Here is an 18,124-nt window from a genome sequence, read left to right as displayed (position 1 = left end):
GCAGGCAGGAGGGAAGCTCTGCAAATGAGGAAGAAGTAACAGAAAAGACAGACCATGAAAGATGATGGCAAGTTTCTTGTTTGCACAGTAAATGAAAAATTCGTAAAGGCTTTTTAAGGGGGAATTTTTCAGGACAAACTATTCACAGAAGCATCATGGATATACACTGGAGAAGCACAGTCAGCCAAGTGTCACACTTCCATTGCTGAGGGCTGATCCATCCCATGGGGCTGCTTTGGGTTTAATACAGAGTGCCAGGGAGCAAAATCTACCCCACCACACCTTCTGTAACAGCTGAAATCTTCTAGTTAATCTAACTTCTATTACTTTCATTTCATCTTATTTAATTCAATATTTTTAACCCATCCAGCTCTAGACTATGATTAGTGCAGATGCACTGCAGCTGATTAAACAAGGTTCTGCAAAGCCCTATGCTATACATGAATGTGCTGCTTGTCATCATTATACAAACATATCCTAGTACATCTGTATAAAGCTCAGGACTGCATAAGTCAGGATAAGATCCATGTTTACTATGAATAGCTACAAATGTTTTCTTATGTAAAAATTTGGTGACTTTTTGTAACAAAGGAGCTAACAAAAATTACAGGGCAAAGAAAGAAATGAAGACAAGGACACAAATTATTCCAATCAATCCCAGTTACAAAATAAATGTACATTTAAGTGTACACATCTTATGCTCCTAACAATATAAAATTAAGAGAATGAGACATACAAGGATTATTCTTAGTTGCTTGGAATTTAACAATACTGCATGGTCCATACTGCAGTAAGAGAAATGTTTTCTCCTTCTCTTCCCATGAATTTACTAATTACTTACAATACATTTTCCAGTACCATCTTGACATCTATTTGAATTTCCATTGCAGTTGCAGGGCACACAGCGTCCAGCAAATATTCCTTTATTCTCACGATAAAATCCAATGCCACACTCCTGGACATCAAGAAGAAAGAAAAAAAATTGGTGAGCATTGATAGAAAGTTTTATATGTTACAGGAAGTGTATTTTGAAAGTGTTTTCTATTTCTAAGAAGTAGTGAAGGCATGAATTTCCTCTCAAGCTCTCCTAAGCTCATAATGTTGCTTAAATTTTTTAATGCAGTAAATATCAATTAATGGAGATAAAGAAGTTTCATCTGAACCCCGTGCTTTAGACACTTTGGCAGTGATGGTTTAATCATTTTGACTCTAACCCCTGAGAAAAACACATTTCCTGTGGCTACATACAAAGGTGTAGAATATGATTTCTAAACCACAGAAAAATATTTGAGTATGAGAACACTGTAGTGTGAATCTAAAGAAGAGCACCTGGAAATTTCACATACTAATTAGTGGTTATATCTTGATAATAATTTCACTACAGTGTATTCCTTGGAAACAATTCTGGATACCTTTTACACACATTCATCATGACTTCCACAGTTTAGTCTACCAAGAGCTGAAGCCACACCTAGACATAGCTAGGTGATGTAACAAAACATACAGCGGTCTAGTTTCTAAGTACAGGCTTGCCCTGGAGACAGGGAAAGCATGAGAAGAATGTTCCAACTACTGAGGGCACAGGAGCAGAAGCACAGCCTGTCAGATCACAGTTGGATTTAAACAGGGAGCTGAACCAGAGGGACATTGTGAATGAAGAGACATCAAGTTTGTTTACCTACAGCAGGGAGGTATAGCTAATATGTTAAAACCAGGCTCTTGCTTGGCATGAGCAGGGAAATCACATGGAATTCCTCATGGGCATGAAGTCCTGCTGCATACAGATCAAAAATTCACGCTCATCTTCTCCTGGAATATTCTGGGCACACCAACCACACTAAAAACTACCAGACATCAGTCTGTCCTTCCTATTCTGTAGCTCTTTTCCCCAGGAACTCAGCTGGCACGGTGTAAGGAGGATCAAAAGCTTACAGAAGCAAAGAGAAAGCCGTGCTCCCCACGAAGCCAGCACCTCCCAGGTTCCTGCCTCCAGCAATGTTCTTGTGAGCTGCACCTCTGCCTTGCCTCTGCCTCACGGACAGGGGCTGGCCCCAGCAACACACAGAGAACAAGTGACAGATGAACTCTAAAGCCATAAATCTTTCCTCATAGTAAGTGCACCACCAAAACTGATGGAAACAATCTGAAAAGCAAAGGGTCTGTGGGATTGTGTCACAAATCATATTCCATAGTCAGAGGCATAAGTTTATGCAGAGGCAGGATTAACCAGAGAATTTTTCAATGATAGAACTACCACAGGGAAAAAAATACTCATCTCTCACAAAGCAGATCCCAAAAGGAATATTGAACTGCCGCTGTTGAAATAGCAATCACTACTGCCATCTTTGCCTTTTCTACATGTAGGATAATTGCGGGAAAAAAAAGAAGTATGCAGAATACTAATACCATCAACAGCTTTGAATACTGACTTCAGTGTGAGCAAGGACTAAATTTAGAATAGACAGTTGAAGTTTTTCAGACACATTTATTAAAGAGTGAATATTTTCCCTGAACAACAGGGAGCCAATATACACAGCTTCAGAAGAAACCAGGGCCTGAAATACATTAAACAGCATGACTAAATACATGCTCTAATGTATATAAATTTTATTTACTTAAAGTCTCTTTTTGGAGAGAAAAATAAATCAGACATTTTAAAAATACATCTAATTGCATTTGGAAAAAATCTGTACAGCCTTTTGTTTTTCTATTTATGCTGTCTTTAAAATGACACATTTGGAGTACATGGGCACATTGTTTTTGAAGCAGCATTTGTGATTCCATACAAATGATAAACTGATTCCACATGAAGATAAAGATCCAGGCATTTTCAGGTGCTTTTTAGGATCATTGTTTTCAAGTAAACAGCAATTTAAAACAAACCTCTTGTACACAGTTTTGTTAGTAAAGTACTTTGAGATAAAAGGTTAATCTTCTCATTACTTCTATATTAAGTAATATAGAAGTTTAAACTATATTAAGTCATATAGAAGTTTTTACCAAATCAGTTAATTTAAAAACAAAGTGAAAGAAGGAAGGAAGCAAGGAAGAAAAAATGAGCAAATTACCTCTCTTGGATAAAAATCCATTTGAACTTGTTGCCACTGACTCCTCTCCTGAAGGTGGGGATAGGAGAGCCTCTGCTGTATATCTTGTGCTAGGCAATGCCCAAGGGACACTAAAGTGACAACCAGCCATCCTGCATTTCTTGGCCTCCGTGCTTGGGCCATCATTTTACTTTGGCTCCCCTGTGACCATTTGCTGCTCTCCCTTCGGTGTTCACTGTTCTTTCCCTTATTATTCCACCTTCTTCTCCAGCTTCTGACTCAGATTAATGAGGTTCTGGGCCGGGATGGGCCCCACCTTTAAACTTTATCCGTGAGTCAAGTCGCTCAGCACACAGCACCGTTCCTGAGGTTAACAAGTAACTCCGCAGTTCCTGTAGCTCAATATATACCTAAGTCAGGGTGTGGCAGGCATCACCTCCTCCCCACCTAAGGCAACCAGACACAGCCTGGTGATTAGAGCAGTAAATCACTGCCTGAGTAATGCTGCATAAATATATAGGGCTTACGAATTTCCCAGTGAATGTCTTGATCACTTCCTTTGGCACTGTATTTTCACCAGGTTACATAAAAAGCCCCCAAAATCTTAGGCAGCATACCAAGGCAGTATGTTGAAAGCAATGGGATGGCAGTAGAATTTTCAGTCAAGGCTCATCAATTTGTGTGTGGCACAGAGCAACGAAGTGTGAAAAAAATCAAAAATATTCCTCAAATGGTTACTCTGTAGATGATGCATTAGCTATCCTGAGCAGTGGATGCACACACAAAATGTAAGCCAACCATACATGGTTTTGTTCAGTCTCTCTGCAGCTGCTCCAGTCTAGATATTATTCATTCATTTTCAATTCAAAAAGCTTTTGCAAGGTTAGTACAGCAATTGCCACTTTATGGTAATACTCAATCATTTTCTGAGAGTAATTCCTCATATTTTGTGCACTTTGTGCACGGCTTATCTCTCTGGTGCTTTATTCTGGTGCTGCATTCGATGCTTACACATGGCAACAGCCAAGCTCTAAGCTAAGCAAAGTGACAAGCAAAAGAATTACAGCTACAGGAACTGCATCAAGGACAGGATATACAACTGTAGTGCCAGTCTTCAGCTAATAGCATTACTTTGCAAAGCCTACACTATCTTTTATAAACACACCTCGAAATATTTTTAGCAAATATGTTAACTTCAGTTTTCACACGTTTTTCTACACAAATAGTATCCTGAATTGTCTGGATTCAGGCTACTTCCCTTGGACCCTGCTAAAATAAGAAACACCAGGAACCTTTTCTACTGTGTATGATCTCACAGACTTCAGTTAAGTCAATTCTGACCTGCTGTCCAGTAAAGTAAAGCGATTACTCAGCCTCTCAGAGGGCATAATAGAAGAATCCCTCATCATAGTGCCTTACATATGCAAAATCATGTTTGCAGCTCCATAAAAGCAATCACAAGTAGAATAACCCCACAGTGCCTAGACGGTGAAAGCACTCGAGCCATTGAAAGTGCACAGGCTTACAGGAAGCACACTTAATTACCTTAACCACCATCCTGCTCCTCTAACCAGCCCAGTATGTATAGCTGTAGGCAAAGACAGAAGGCACAGTGCGGAGGCACAGGATGTTTCCTACCTGGCAGGAGTCACCGGCGTACCCGGGCGGGCAGGCGCACACCTCCACGCTGTGCGCGACGCCGCCGCTGCCCTCGCTGCTGGCTGCCTCCAGCCCGACCTCCCCGAGTGCCAGCCGCTGCGTCTCCGTGAAGTACAGGGCCCGGATGTGCAGGCCATCCAGCCTGGACAGGATGGTCAGCAGCTCTTCTCGGGACACCAGCTGGCCGCTGCTGGCGTGCCTGAAGCTGCCCTGCACATCAAGGGGTATAAAATGAGCACAGCTCTGCCCTGCACATCAAGGGGCACAACACGAGCACAGTGCTGCAGCTGCTTGGAAGAGTAGCTTCAAAGAAGACCAGAGGACAGAAAAAGGGAGAAAACACCCATGGAACAGACTTGTCTAGTGCCAGCTGGTGTGGGGTAGTAGAATCCAGGAGAGTAGACACAGGATGGGTGGAAAAAAGAATAATGAGCATGAAGAAAGGGATGTAGCTTTGACTGTGCAAGGTAAGTATGGCTTTGAGGTATTAAAAAGTGAAGAAGCCTGTAAGTTCTTCTTCAGTCATCCAAATTTCTTTGAGATATCATCTATCCAACCATAAAAATGTGAAGGAAAATGCTTTTCTTTTTAAGAGTAAGTGAAGTCCTAGAAACCAAATCTTTCAGGGCTTTCTTGGTGTTAATAAACACAGCATTGCTGAAAATGGAATTTGGCTTGAAGAAACATCTTCTTTGCCTGCATATGAAATAAATTACCCAGCTCAACCTTCTGAGCATAGGTTTAAGGTAGGAATAATCCCTGCTGAATTCACCTACCTGAATGTTGGACACCCCATTCTAAACTAGTACCTAGACACCAAGAAAACAGATAACAATTCATTCCATCCCTATTAAGTAAAGTCTGTGGCTGCAATGAATCACCTTCTATTGAGGACTGATTCAGCATTACTCCATTGGCCCTGGAGGGAATGCTAAGGGCTACAATTGGACAAGATCCCCAGCCCAGAGGTTCTAAAATTAGGTGTCATGAACCAGAAACCCAGGTTCATTGTGACAGTAAAGAGAGATAAAAAATATTCTTTATCTTTAAGGTCTACAGTGTTTAAGTTTGTATTCCTCACCCTTGCCAAGTATTTAGTATTTCTGCACATATTCTGCATGTGACTCTGGAAGAAAAAGAGAAGGCTATTCCTTTTTCAGTTCTTACCTCAACCAGCTGCACTCGGCCATAATATTGACGATCAGGCAGTGGGTTGTTGGGATCCATATAAACAACTTCCATTTGTTGGCCCTATGTGAGAATGAGGATAATAACATTGCTGTTTCACTACTTGTTATGGGAAAGTGTTCAGATACAATAAAATTTGGTGAAGCACGTTAATTCTGTTGATTGAGGGATCAAAACTGAGTAATACTAGGAAAACTGTAAGTCTTTTTCTCAGCAAAGTGGTTTAGTGAGCACTGTGTTCTGGTACCAGCAAGGTTTTCACTGCTTTTGCCTATTAACAACCTTGTTTTTGAGTAAAACATCAAGAGAATCAAATAAATGCTGCTCACCTTTCAGAAGAACTAGTTATTATCTTAGAATAAAAATGATTTTGCACTTTGAAACACTCTTCTTTGCATCCTGGTGCACCAGAAACTATGGGTATTATGGTAGTAGTTTATGAGGTACATTTCCCAATAAGATTCTTAGAGCATGCAATTAGTATTTCTGATGGTGTGAGGAAACAAAACACCCCCTTGAGAATCGCAACAAACAGTTAAAGATTTCAATTTTGGCTCTAAAGTGGTTAAATTAAAAACTGTCGACCTAAATTTCATTTTTATTTCCGTCCCTTTAAGTCTTATAATTATGCTTAGTTTTACACTGAAAAAAACCCCTCAAAGAACATGAGATTAATTACACATGAATTCCAGGGCATCTTTTGCAGAGATGAGGCCATACTTGTTGACAAGTGCTCAATGCATTGATTTTTTTTTTCCACAGGCATATTCTACAGAGAAAATCCTGGTTTATCTTTTTACTTGCTCTGCAAATCAGTTATGCTTAATAATATGTTACTTTGGCAACAGAGACAATGTGTTGATGGCTTTGAGCAAAATGCAGTAAAATCACTGTCATAGAAATAGTTAATGCTTTTAATAGTTAAGTTAATGTTTTAATAGTTAAGTCCACCATAAGAGCAAAATTTGCCATAGTTAAGTAAGATAAAAGTCATGGTATTTGTATTGCTTACAAGAAAAAATAGTATTTTAAAGCTTACTGTTAGTAGTATATCAGGTTTCTTATCCAGAAGAGCCATGCCCTCGCTAGGTAAGCCAAAAGATTTCACTTGGTAACTTAGGAAGCCACCGTATGAAGAAAGCTGTAACAAAATGCACAAGACCAGATATACTTTATCGCACTATTGGTTGATATTAATGTAAATTTTTATTCCAGGTCATCTCATCTTCCAGCACTATAAATAACACACTTACTCTTTGTTCTTTAGAAAAAATACAAAAATATTGCTGTTTGGAAGAAGTTACTTTCTTTTTTGCTTACTGTGTGTATCTGACATGAGCAGATACTGTTTTCTGAAAGGTTATCTGCATCATAGGGTTTTTTTTTCATAGTTGGGTTCACCCCACCTGTGTAATGGAGAAATCCCATGGTTACATGAATATTGTTCTTCCCCTGACTGTACAGAACAGATTTGGTGCATAAAGAACAGACATCAGACTGACGGTGAAAGTGGTGGTGAACCTCATGAATAGCCATAGATGAAAAGAAGGCAGACTAAGCAGGTTTAAAGTCAGCATTTTCTAAACTTACTTCAAACATGAATCCAATCAGGATTCATTTGCTCTACCTTCAGGACTGGATTTCTACTGGTACCAGCTCTGTGGTAAGCAGGCTGTGCCTGTAGGCTGAGCTGAAACCAGCTACAGGTGACCACAGGTGGCCTCAAACCCAACTGAACACAGGGCTGCTGGCCAGAACAGATACAGACAAGTGCGGCTGAATCACAGAACAAACACAGCACGTAACTGGGTGCTGTGTGAGGGACTCAGTACAAAACACCCTGGGAGCAAAGGAAGCTCCAGGCACAGCCTAGATAGTTTTTGTTCCAAGAGCCTCAAAGGAAGGTTTGTGGGTACCAGGTGAAATCAGGCATTATGCCATGGATGTCCTATTTTGGTTTGCACCTTTCTCATTTGCCCTTACATCTTATCCTTGGTTTTGCCATGGAAGAATTGCTTCGTCAGGTTCTGCTCTTCAACAGGGAAGCACCAGCCTTTGATCCCTCTACATATCTCTGGTGAATTACAAACAAAATACTGACATCACAACACTAAATTTGTTCCATGGATCACAGGTCCATAATTAATGCTATTCTCCTTACCCAACTGCATTTTCAAAAGCATCACTTGGAACATTGGCTATAGTTTGCCAACACAATCAATTCACCCTGTATAAATGAATTCTTTAAAAAAACATAAGAAAATTCAAATTAGAGTTGATTTCCTACTTAACATGTTTCAGAACTGCACCATTTGAGAGGCTGTTAAATTACTTTTTCACTTGTTTTTTTATAGGACAATATTGATGTTACAAACTAACCTCTGTATTCTGTAGTATTTATTTTCTAATGTCAAAAATGGTCTGTTATATAGAATCTTAAAATACGAAAGAAAATGGGGACAATGTAATCTGAATTTCTCAATTACTCTTCGTTTCTGTACTGCAACACATTTTATATTTGATTCCCTTTTAGCTTCATAAACAAAAGACAGTGAGAGGAAAGAAAATATACTCTGCTAAATATAAATGTTCCAGTGGAACCAGTTTAAAGGTTTCAGATAATGGAAAACAGTATTTATACCCTCATCATAAAGAAAAATAGCTGAAGTGATCTTGCTCATATTTTCCAAAAGAGATGCTATCACTGGAAGCAGACCAAACCCTGACATTTTCAAAACACAATAACATTAATAACTGGTAAATTTATGAACTTGTAAACTCACAGCTAGATAGCATTTTGGTGGGACTTTCATTACTGCAGTATTGCCTGTGCTAAAATATACATTCATATACAGCGTACAGCAAAAGCAGAACCCAAATTAGAACTATTTTACTGGCAGTGCTGTCATTGTAAATAACAGCAAGTAATGGCAGGCCTAGGACCTAGGCAGGTACTGGGACATGCAACATAAGTCAGCACTGATCTTAAAACATATCAGCTCTGTTTAAAAAGGGTTATTGCCTGCTTTATACCTTGTTACTGAACAACAGAAGTACTTTTGGTTTAACGCTGCAGGTAATAAATAATGTGTGCTTTAATATGAAATTTCTTTCAAAAATAATTTGTGGGCACAGAAATAAGAACCTTTATAATGTCAAGAAAAAGCACTCAAACTAAATGTGCTGTTCACCTGAGAAATATATATATACACAACTCTGAGCATAGGAGAGCAGGAAGAAAAATACTGCTCTAGTCTCTAAAATAAGGACTAGGAGAAACTTCAGAAATTGAACCATCTTTCATGTCTTGGCGTCTACACCATTTCTTTTCTCTTGTGTGTCAGTAGGATTGCATCTGAAAAGCCTGTGTGTCCTGCAACAGGTTGGTAAGTATTGGCACTGTCAGAGCTCCAAAGAGGGGGGCTCTGGGCCTGCAAGTCACCATTAGCAGAGTCCCCTGGTCGGTGTGATCCTCAGGCTGAGATGCTGATGGCACTAACCATGCGCAGAAGGCTGCTCCCATTCACAGGCTGACAGAGCAGCCACCAGCCCAAGGAACACAAAGGGTAGAAAACCAGTTGATGCTCTTCCCAAGCAGCACATCCAAAGCAACAGGCTGGGGGCTTTTGTGTGCCACTGAGCACATAATCAACTTTTACTCTTCTGGAAATCTGCTCAGGACATACTCTAGAGAATCTAAAGAACTGACAAGCCCTACATGTTCTGGGTTTCAGAGCAGCTGCATTGGCAAGTTCTACATGTTCTGGGCATCAGAAAAGCAGCTGAAGGTACCACCTGCTTGAGACATTGGAGCCATTGAGTTCTTGATCATGCTGTTCACATTAAGACCTGTCTGGCCCAAAGCAATATGATTAATTCTGTTTTATTGGTTAATTTCAAAACCATACTCAGAAGTAAAATGGTGTGATTCCTTGCATGACAGGTAAGAGAGATGAGTGAAGAGAGACAAACTTACCTAAGAAAAACAATGAGACTCTTTACCAATGCCACTGGTAAAGAAATGATTACATGTTACTAAACCAGAAGAGTTAAGTGGCATTTACCTTCTCTCCCAGGTAGGATGGTGGTGCTTTCCAGTACAAATTTTGCACAGAAGCTGGCAATTCCTGAACATCAGCCACCACACTGTTACTGACTGGATTGAAAGTGACTGGAATGTCCATACGTTCATCTACTGCCTCCAAGCGCCAGTTCCTCATATCCACAAACTAATGAAAAACATAAAAGGAAACCAAAAGTTTGCCTCATCCTTCATTAAAACTTTACCAGCACCAAGTAATGAGAAAAAATTGTTTAGCAGCTTTAATTCCCTTAGATGAGATCCAATTCCTTCAGAGCCAGCCTGAAGTCTTTGAACAATGGACCTCAAAAGAGAGTGAAAATATGAAGACGTGCCAAAGATACTTGGGATGCAGGCATTTGGCTTGTCACCTGGAAATTAAATTCTGTCTTCAGCCACAGGAAGACATAGCCCTCTGGGAGTGACTAGGAATTGTGCACACAAACCCAAAGATATAATTTGGAGATGCTTTCTAAAGTCCATTCCAAAATCAAATCTTTGTCTCTCAAAGACAGAGTTTGGAACAGGTTAACTGTGAGGGAGGGGACATTGCATGGCATTTTAGAGACGCAGGAAATGTAGCCTAATATTCTGCCTCTTTAAAGCACAGTTTATGTTTATGGCTGTTGTTTCATGAAAGACCATGCCTCTTTGTTTTATCATTATGTTGGAGGAAAGACAGCATAATGTGTATGATGTACCAGAACAGTTCTGGGTTGTGGTGAATTGCCCTTGACTGGCCAGAGCAAAAAACAAAAAAAAAAATAGACATGTTTTCATTAACAGTTTTTGGTGAGGACAAGTAATGACTAGAGGAAGTTTTTTACTGATTTCACTTAGGCCACATTTTCACCTTTTGCTTGTAAACAGTAAAGGGCACAACCTGGATTGTATCTAGTCTCTGTCTAAACCTTAACTAAACTCCTCATCCACCACTCTAGCTCTCCTCTTTTTTCCTTTCTCTTGCCTTTTTTCAAGCAGCTGTTGCCTTTTTTTTTAGTCTCTTTTTTTCAGTCACATCATTTTTCAGTCTACAGCCATTTATGCTACTAAAATCTTTGTTTCTCACACTTGATGTCATGTCTCTTTTACAGGGAGGTAAGAAAGATAATTTTCACAATCTCTGTAGAATCTGTCACACAATTCTTAATGCATCTATAATACAGACATGTAAAATGATATGTGCTTATCAAATCATCTTGAAGTAGATCACTGACTTCAATGATGACATAGAGTTTGAAGATAAAGCAAGCAAGATAAAGGCTGGCTCAACTTCAGTCCAACTAGTCACTTGTAAACAAAGAGGTGAAAAGGGCCATTTCTGCTGAACAGCACCTTCAGACTACTCCAAATCTTGAGAAAGCTGTACTAAATCTTCACTTGGAAAATTGCTTGGAGGGTATTTCTCATCCTCAGAAGCTAATAAAATATATTTTCAACTTTAGAAGAAAAGTGGAATTTCCTTAATGGAACAAGTGTAAGTTCATGATAGAAAAAAAAAAAGATCTTTGGTACACCTTGGTTCGACGACGATCCGTGCTGTGACAGCTGCTGGTTGCCCCAAAACAAAAGCAAGGTGTGCATCCCCTGGGGTTAGAAGGGTTCAGATAAAAGGATCCTGGTCTGCAAGTGTCACATGCTGCACCTTCAACATTCTCCTGTTATGGCAGAGTTCAAAGAAATTTCAGTGCTTTTCTTTTTGCTTTGCTGAGGTCCCCAAAATTTCCTGCACATGAAACAAATCTTCTCAAAGAATATATATTTAAATGTATAGAAACAAATGAATGAAAATACGTGGTTGTCTGGATAGGCTATATTAGGAATGCAAATAAAACTGTCTTGGAGGCTATCTCATAAGCTTTCTTTGCAGTTTATAATCTGAAATGTGAACCACTGACTAATAAATATTAGTCAGAGACAGCTGGTAACTTCCTTGCCAAAACCTGGCTTTTGCAAACCCACAATATAAAAGGTCACTTGTGAAAGTTCACATTTATCACATTTAATTATGCAGATCAGAACAAAAGATTTCCTAGCTATAATGATGTGGTAAAATGTCAACTGACATAATATGGCTAAAAAAAGCATGGGACTTGGTTAACATCCAAAAGACAAGATGCAGATGGATAAAGTGGATCTGTGCAGGGTACAGACTGCTTCAGTGATTCAATGGGCATCCACTCTGCAGCTCTCTAACATCCTGCAAAAACTAAAACCACTGTACAACTGACAGATATTAAAACCATTAAAAAATGGTATTTAATGTTACCATGATAATCTGTGCACATACTGCAAAGTGTGATGGCTTTGTACAGCTGCATTTAATTTTTACCAAAAATTCACTGATAAACTCACTTTATCCATCCCATTATATAAGAAAGAGTCACTGGCAAGCAAATGATGTTTGTGAATGCAGAAGTAATTTGATTTATCTGACCTTGCAAAGACAAATTCCTGTCTGGGGATCACAAACATCTGGCTCTGTTCCATCTCTGTTACATCTACATGGCACACAATTAGGGAAACCATAAGTTCCAGGAGCACACTGATCACACCGACGTCCTTTTATTCCTGGTTTGCATCTTTATCAACAAACACAGAGGAGAGAGTCAATAAGGGAGGTAGGAACGGAGCAGGGAAAGGAAAATAAAACAACAGGTAGGTGGATATTCAAAGCGATTGCATGGCTGTGACACAACTTTATGACTTCCACAGAGAAAAAGCAGCAGGTTAGTATTGTTCTCTGATTTTGAATAGTGTGACATTTTTGAATCAATCAATGGCCACAGAACTGAGTAGGAATGGATTTTACTTTGAAGGATAAAAATGCTCACAACAGAATTAGACTTCTGCAGCTATTCAGGGCTCGCAGTGCAGAACTACTCTCTCTGTACACCAAGGTGAAAAACATGGATGTTGAATATAGTTAAGCAGAGCTGGGGGCAGATTTATAGCTGGAAAATGTGCCTGGGCATTACTCAAGGCATGTACCTGGTAACAGAAAAATGGGGAATTGTGAGCATATGAATAATTACAGGGGTCTCAATCACCCACAAAGCTTGGGTTAGTTTACAACTGTTCTCAGTGGATAAAATCCATTTTGCTCACACTGAAGAGTGAAAAACCTAAATTTCCCATACTCTCTCCAAACACCTGAAAAGAGCATTGAAGCAAACCATTGTTTATAATACACACAGCCCAAACTTACTTGCATTGCCCACTCGTTTTATCACATTCTGGGCTTGCCACATCAACAATTCCTTTTTCTGAGCAGTTGCAGCTCTTGCAGCCAGCAAGCGGATGATAGCTGAAGTAATATTTCTCACACACTTCACATTTTGGCTTCACAGTTCGTGGAGGGCAAATGCATTTACCAGTCATGTCATCACAAAGACGCTGCCCACAGTTGCATACTAGATCAAAGAAATTGTTCTACAAATCAATCACATCTCATCTAACAACAATCAACCCTTACTGAATATGTAACAAATACACACAACCTTTACGTATAGAAAACATGACTTTTCTCTCACTAGTTTAAAGTTCAGGGTCATAGAAACCAACTAGGTGACTGCAACAATTGTTTCAAAGAGCAGGTTTAGTGCTTGGCTCTTTTCCATAGATGGGCTGCTTAACTTCACCACAGACATTGTTTATCACTTGCCAAACTGCCAGGGATTAGTTTTGGTGTCAAGCGCACCACTTTTATAAAGCAATATTTATAAACATCAAGTATAGTATCTATGAAAGCAGCTGAGCTGTTGGTGTAAGCTATAGATTTGTTGTTATTAGTAGCATCAGAATTTGAGGAATTAGGAATTAGGAATTAGTGTCTCTGATTATCTATGGAAAAGCTTGAAGGTGTAAAATGGGACTAAACATTAACAACTTGGAAATGATTTAGCAGTCACTGCAGAAAAAAAATCCATTTCACTGGAGTAATGGCAATACAGATTTTAACCAGTTCAGCTGTAAGCCTACTACACCTGATCAGACAACACATGCAAAGGGTCACTTTGCCACAAGCTAGGTGTGCTAATTTAGGGGAATGGGATTTCTTCTGCCTTAAACTGGAAGCTGTGCTATGGTAAAGCTAAAAGAGCCTGACCAGCCTCTCACAGGATCAGGCTCTAAAAAGAAAAGTCAGGCTGCAGTACACCTGCAACCAATTCAGAGGATTCAGAAGGTGGCCAGGCCAGGAGCTGAAGGAGTGCCAGCACATACTTACACTTGCAAAATGGGAATCCGTAGTAGCCGGTTTGGCATCGGCTGCACTGGCGACCGACAATGTTGGGTCTGCAAGCACACTGCCCTCCCAGGGGGCTGCACGTAGGGCTGGTGGCACCTGCACTGTGGCAATCACATGGCAGGGCTCCGTTGTTGTAGAAAGCCACCAGCGACCTCACAGAGTCCTTACAGAAGGCTGATGATCGTTCTGGGCTGTTTAAATTGAAATATAAATCATGTAAGTGCTGGCACTCAGGATTGCTATGAGAGTGCTTTGCAGTGGTTCAGTAAATTAGGGTTCTGTCTTTCAAACAGTTTGACATAAGGATGGCATCAGCACACATGCAGGGATATACTTTAATTAAATTGGGGTGAATAGCTTTGAACATGCAGGTAAGAGGTTTTATCATAGCAAGTGCGGATTAGTTGTATCAGTTCAGACATGCCAAGCAAAATACCAAATACCAAAGATGGAAATACCAAAGACAGGAAGATGACATAGATTTTCCTCTTTTGTACTGTGAGCAATAAAGCTCTACACTTACATTGCATTTGCAATAGAAAGTAATGGAAAAATGACTCATGGAAATTCAATGGGCTAGCATAAGCCATGAAAAGCATTTTAATGTAGCACAATTATAGGGATTTAAGGCAGCTCTTTAACACAGAGTAAAAGTAATGCTATTCCCAGTTTGTTGTCAACGTTCGGTTTTTTAGAAAGTGATGCTTACTCAACATAAAAACTGTTTCCTCCACATTGGCTGATAAAATCAAATGACTTGTCCACTGTCTTTTTGTCAAGAATTGTGTAACTGTAGGTGTCTGCTGGAACAACTAAGATATTTTCCTTAAAACAATAAGAAAGCTAAATTGTACATTTCAGAGAAAACAAAAAGATACAAGCTAAGGCATTTACACATTTAAATGTTGCTTCATTATACATTCTGGATTTTTTCAAAGCCTTTAAGATTTTAACCAAAAATAAGAAAATAAACTTTGCATATTGCCATCAAAGTTGTGATGCTACAAGCAGTGTACAACAAAAACAGTGCAGGGTATCTTAAAAATTTAAAATAAAACCAAAAGCAGTGCAAAAGATCCCAAAAATCTGAAACACAACATTAAAAAATTTATTCTTTTTGGCTTTTATCTTTGCATCTATCTCTAAATGGATGGTGAAACTGAGAATAACATTTTCAAGTACATTTACGCAATACACGTACCAGAACCAGTGCTCTTCCATCCGGTATCATCACTGTAACAGAGACCATGGCTTCAGAAATGTCAAGCTCAATTTGGTTTGCTGCAACCACCTGAACCCGACAGCCAGAAGTATGAGGGCAGAATGAAGCATTGAAAGTACCTAGAAGAAAAAATATATTGGGTTTATGTGAGAAGGTTCTGATTGCAGAGGGCTACTGGGGTGGGTTCTATGAAAATCTGTAAGAAGATTCTTCCATGTCCCACAGAGCCAATCCCAGTCAGCTCCAAGACAGACCCAACACTGGCCAAGGCTGCATGTGACCATGGTAGTGCCTCTGGAATAAGATATTTAAGAACGGAGAAAAACCTCAGCTCAACAGCAGGTACAGCCAGAGAGAAGAGTGATAACATGCAAGAGAAACAACTCTGCAGTCACCAAGGCCAGTGAAGAAGGAGAGCTCCAGGTGTTGGACCAGAGATCCACCTGCAGCCCATGGAGACCCCCTCAAGAGCAGGTGGATGCCTAAATAAGGTCTGTGAACCTCTGGGAATTCCACACTGGAGCAGTCTCCTAGCAGGCCTTGTGACTCTATGAAAGGCACCCACACTGGAGAAGTTAGTGAAGAATTGCAGCCCAGGAGAATGACTCATGTTGGAGAAGTTGGTGGAGGATTGTCTCCCATGTGAGGGATCCTACACTAAAGCATGAGAAGGGTGTGAGCAGTCCCTCACTGAGGAGGAAGGAACAGAGGCAGCCTGTGATGAGCTGAGTACAGCCCACATTCCCTGTACTCATGTGCCACTCAGTAGGAGGAGTTGGAAAAATTTGAGAGTAACGCTGAGCCCAGGAAAAAGGGAAAGGTAGAAGGAATATGTTTGAAGCTTTGGGCACCTGGTGTCCACCCAGGGTCAACCCAACACAGCTCCATATCCCAAAACACTAAGAAAGAAAAGGGGTTAGGTCAAATTCAGATGCCTACCTGACCACACATGTCCTGCATTCACATGGACTTGCACAGAGAACACTGGGTGTGCCGGCTGATAAAAATGTACCACAAATACGTATCTGCCCAAGTGGGGCACTCTGCCACTCAAGGTGATCTGGTTCTGGAGAAACAAGAACAGCTCTGGTATTAAATCACAGAATTGTTTTGTGAAACAATCTTGGGCTGACTGTGCTCAGTGTCCCCTACCTGCAGTGAAAGAAAGGGGGCTTAGCATCTCTCAGCAAGTTCAGTTGCTTCAAGGAAAATGGCATTACAACTGCATGTTCTGTTTGCCTGCCAAGCACATTTAACATTCTTCTGCAGTCTGTAAGACTGTTGTGTAGTCCAGAAAGAAACTGGTATTTGGGGTTCCCCCCCCACCATTCTTTTTATTGTCTCTGTGGCTTACCCAGTTTGCAACATTTTCATCATATCACATCATCCAGTTTTGATTATCTTACAGAATTTTATCTATTTAACTTTACTAAGAACATACCTTGTGACTTGTAAAACAAAGTTTTCAAAATATGAGGTACCTGCAATGGTGTCAAGGTGACTCCATGAACTGAAGCAGCAGGTAAAATGGCACTCAATGGATCATGGAGTATATTCTCCTGTACTTCGGAAATCTTCCTGTCTTGGGATGCATCCAAAACCAAAGCTCCTGGTGGAGTCTCAAACACTGAGGAAATGCATGCTGCACTAAACACAGAACCACAGTAATTATCCTCAGGGCCAGGAGAAAGTTTTAATCATAACAGGAAAGGCTGCTGACTTAAAGAAGTCAGTGTCTTAGACTGTATTGCAATTGATAATGCAATAACAATCCCTGTACCCACTTGGATTCTTTGTGAATGATCAGATAGTAAATGAAAACAAGAGGTATGGATTTAACTTCCATAAGAAGGGGAAAGTGTGTACACTTTTAATGTATTAACTGACTTTATTCACACAAAATTTCCATAACTTTAAGTTTCAGTGGAAAGAATTTGCTGAGGAAGAGGAAACTTAAAGGGAATCAGAAGCACTAAAAATTAAATACATTTTAGTTAATCCAGTTAGTTACATTCACCAGAATCTGTACTAATATTGAATTCTCAGTTCTATAAATATTTACATAGGTGTATCCTTTAAGCATGCAAGTTTTTCCACTGAAGTCAATGTGACTACTTAAGTATTTAGAATTTAAGTATATACTCAAATATTTGTAGAACTGGAGCCAAAATATATAACAGTACTCCTTGAAAGCATCCTTATTTATTCACTGCTGCATTTAATTATTTCTTCCTTGGTATATTTAATTCTGGGATTGAGAGAAGAATTTTCCAAGATGGCAGGCTAAAAATATTTTGGGGGGTTTCTTGGTTGTATTTATTCACTTCTAGTAAGTACTCAACAGACAATGATTAATCTTGAATCAAGACAGACCCAGAACTGGAATGGCAAGTATGTTTCAGGGCCAGAACTGAGATGTATTTGCCAGGCCTGTGTGGGAAATCATGTGCAGCATCCACTTACAACACTGTTAAACTGAGCCAAGCCTCTGCATCTTTCAATTTGATGAACTTAAAACACTTTCAGGAAAGCAAAAATGCTGGCAGATAATAAAAACAAAACAAAAACCTACAGTAAACAATGCAAATTTAGCAAGAGTTTTAAAAAAAGACCCAACACATAACCAAAGTCAAATATGTAAGTTTCTACATTTGTTTTGGTCATGTTTTCCACTCATC

At 39.7% G+C, this 18,124-nt stretch overlaps 1 protein-coding gene across 1 annotated transcript in view; it reads right to left on the bottom strand.

Annotated features, from left to right (window-relative positions):
* LAMA3 (laminin subunit alpha 3) overlaps positions 1-18,124 on the bottom strand; it is a 100,984-nt gene that overhangs the window by 34,660 nt on the left and 48,200 nt on the right. Inside the window, exons 29-41 of the mRNA XM_031066606.1 lie at positions 16,928-17,093; positions 16,386-16,512; positions 15,426-15,565; positions 14,934-15,049; positions 14,204-14,415; positions 13,184-13,388; positions 12,413-12,557; positions 11,493-11,633; positions 9,959-10,123; positions 6,934-7,035; positions 5,874-5,957; positions 4,686-4,916; positions 842-955 (exon numbers count right to left, since the gene is read on the bottom strand). Of these exons, the coding sequence (XP_030922466.1) occupies positions 842-955; positions 4,686-4,916; positions 5,874-5,957; positions 6,934-7,035; positions 9,959-10,123; positions 11,493-11,633; positions 12,413-12,557; positions 13,184-13,388; positions 14,204-14,415; positions 14,934-15,049; positions 15,426-15,565; positions 16,386-16,512; positions 16,928-17,093 (1,948 nt within the window). The remainder of the gene's footprint in view (positions 1-841; positions 956-4,685; positions 4,917-5,873; positions 5,958-6,933; positions 7,036-9,958; positions 10,124-11,492; positions 11,634-12,412; positions 12,558-13,183; positions 13,389-14,203; positions 14,416-14,933; positions 15,050-15,425; positions 15,566-16,385; positions 16,513-16,927; positions 17,094-18,124) is intronic.

Source organism: Geospiza fortis, unplaced genomic scaffold, assembly GCF_000277835.1.
Source record: "Geospiza fortis unplaced genomic scaffold, GeoFor_1.0 scaffold53, whole genome shotgun sequence".
Lineage (NCBI taxonomy): Eukaryota > Metazoa > Chordata > Aves > Passeriformes > Thraupidae > Geospiza > Geospiza fortis.
This window is presented reverse-complemented; position numbering and strand designations above follow the sequence as displayed.